At 54.3% G+C, this 2,500-nt stretch overlaps 1 protein-coding gene across 1 annotated transcript in view; it reads left to right on the top strand.

Moving 5' to 3' along the window:
- Window positions 1-22: 22 nt before the first annotated feature.
- The window catches only part of LOC113812895 (uncharacterized), an 80,064-nt gene continuing 77,586 nt past the window's right edge, over window positions 23-2,500 (top strand). Inside the window, exon 1 of the mRNA XM_070136913.1 lies at window positions 23-810. Within this exon, the coding sequence (XP_069993014.1) occupies window positions 710-810 (101 nt within the window). The 5' untranslated portion in view covers window positions 23-709. The remainder of the gene's footprint in view (window positions 811-2,500) is intronic.

Below are 2,500 nucleotides of genomic sequence, written 5' to 3'. Positions count from 1 at the left end.
ACTGACAAACGATTGAATGAAGCCCCCAGAGAGAGGGATACACGAAGCTCTCAAGCACACTTTATCTCGTAACCAACCGTCCTCATCCTTATCCACATCCTACCCACCGTACCCCTCCTACCCAACCTCCCCATCCTACCCAACCTCCCCATCCTACCCGACCCCCGGACCCAGTACCCCCAACTTCGCCCTCGCCCCCGCCCACGCCCCGAGGAATCCCTGAGGAGACGGACGTTTGGGCGAAGGAGAAGGCGGACGGGAAAAGGGGACCTCGGACGGGGCCCTCGACGAGCCGCTACCGCCCCGACGTCGACGCCGAAAGGAGCCTCAGTTTGAGCGAGTCGCCGCCACGGACGGACGTGTGGCGCTGGTGCTCTCGAGAGGAGAAATTATCCCCCCCTCCCCCACTCATCCTTTTTCATCGTCACACTTTTTTTTTTAATCGAAACCCCTTTTTTTATTTATAAAAAAAAACAACAACCTCCCTCCGTTGTGTGTCGTGATACCTGTTGGTTGCGGGGCTGACTTGAGCCGCTTGCCTGTGCTGTGTCGGACTTTTAGAGCGAATTTGTTATCATTCCATTAAAAAAAATATATATACGAAAGAGCTCTCAACATACTCGATCACATATCCGCTTAAGACTTACCGAATAAAAAAAATCAAAAAATCGAGTAATTCCCAAAGAAAGAGAGAAACAAAACCGCGAAGATGGTGGTCGAAGACAAGAAGAAGACAAGCAAAGTCGGAGCGAAGGAGAAGCGGCCGATTACGCCGTCGGAGAAATGCATCTGCCAGATCTGCACGTGTGGGTAAGTGTCCTCGTTGGCCCTGTGTCCTCTTGGCTCGCAGGTGCCACGGCGCTTCCTCTTGCCCCGTTCCCCTTTCCTCTCTGATGGTTTCGCTTTGTTTTATCTTTGTTTGGTCTTCGAATCGCTGTTTTTTTTTTCTCTTTTCTTTTCTTTTATCACGCTCGTTCATTTTCGTGTTTTTTTTCTCAATGTCTCTCTTTCTCTTTTTTTATCATTATTTGTGTGTTCTGATCCTTCTCTCTCCTGCGTTCCACTCCTTCGTTCTTGCTTCCTCTTCCTCTTCCTCATCGTGACCCGAAAGTTGTAGCAAGAAGGAAGGAAGGAAAAAGAAAACCTTGACACATATTTCATTTCTTCATCTATCCCTTATTCTTGAAAATATATAAGCTTGTATTTCTTTTTTCGCAATTTCCTATTCTATTCTATTTCTTTCTTCGCATTATTCAGTTCTCTTGCATTTCTTTCGTCGTATTATTCCATTCTCTTGTGTTTCTTTCTTCGCATTTTTCCATTCTCTTGTATTTCTTCCTTCGCATTATTCCATTCCCTTGTATTTCTTCCTTCGCATTATTCCATTCTCTCTTCGCTTCGCCTTCTCCACTCACCTGCCATCTAGACGCCGGCCGGTCGCCATACCGGTGTGGACTTGTTGAGAACGGGTGGAAAATGGCGGAGAAGAAGAGATAAAGACGGATAGAAAGGAGAAGGGGAGATAGAGTAAAACAAATAATGGAGGAAGTGACAGAAGGATGGAAGACAGAAAGAGGGAGAGAGTGGGAGGGAGACAGAGAGAGTGGGATGGAGATAGAGAGAGAGAGGGGCGTGTCCATATTTGGTAGCGTCCCCACCTCCCACCTCCACTCGCCCGTTCGCCTCGCACAACTCGCAACACGCAGATGGCTCGTCCTGCTCGCAATTGCCCCTTAACTCGTCGCGTTTCGCCCCCCTCGACTCGCTGCCTGCTCGGAGGGCTCGGGCAACTCCCCGGTGCGCCTGCCCGGTGGTCGGAAAGATGTGTAAATCGGCGAAAACGACCCGGCAGATGGAGCTTTTCTTGAGGCGGGGAGCGCTCGGCATCTCACAGGGCCAGGGGGGGGAGCGTGTGGGGAGGGGGAAGGGTCGACGGGATGGGGAGGGAGCAGGGTCGATGGGACGGGGGGAGGGGGTAGGGTCGACGGGATGGGTGGGAGGTAGGGTCCATGGGATGGGGGAGGGGGCAGGGTCGACGGGAGGGGAGGGGGTAGGGTCGACGGGAGGGGGAGGGGGCAGGGTCGACGGGACGGGGGAGGGGTAGGGTCGACGGGATGGGGGGGAGGGTCCATGGGATGAGGGGAGGGGCAGTGTCGACGGGAGGGGGATGGGGATGTTCGACGGGAGGATGGGGGAGGGCAGGGGCGACAGGACGGTACAGGGCAGGGTCGACGGGATGGGGGAGGGCAGGGTCGACGTGATGGAGGGAGGGCAGCGTCGGACAGGGGAGGGGTATGGGAAGGGGGTAAGGGGAAGAGGGAGGGGGTAGGTTTTGGTAGTAGGGCTAGGTGTAGGAGGTGTAGGAATGGGAGGGGAGGTCAAGGGAGGGAGGGAGAGGTCCTCAGGGGAGGGTCAGGGGTGAGATGGGAGAGGGGTAGGGGTAGAGAGAGGAAGAGAGGGGAGGGGAGGGGCACGTGTAGGAAGAGAGATGACGGAGGCG

This window comes from Penaeus vannamei, chromosome 2 (genome assembly GCF_042767895.1).
Source record: "Penaeus vannamei isolate JL-2024 chromosome 2, ASM4276789v1, whole genome shotgun sequence".
NCBI classification, from domain to species: Eukaryota; Metazoa; Arthropoda; class Malacostraca; order Decapoda; family Penaeidae; genus Penaeus; species Penaeus vannamei.
Note: the sequence above shows the minus strand (reverse complement) of the source record. Positions and strands in the feature narration are given on the sequence as shown.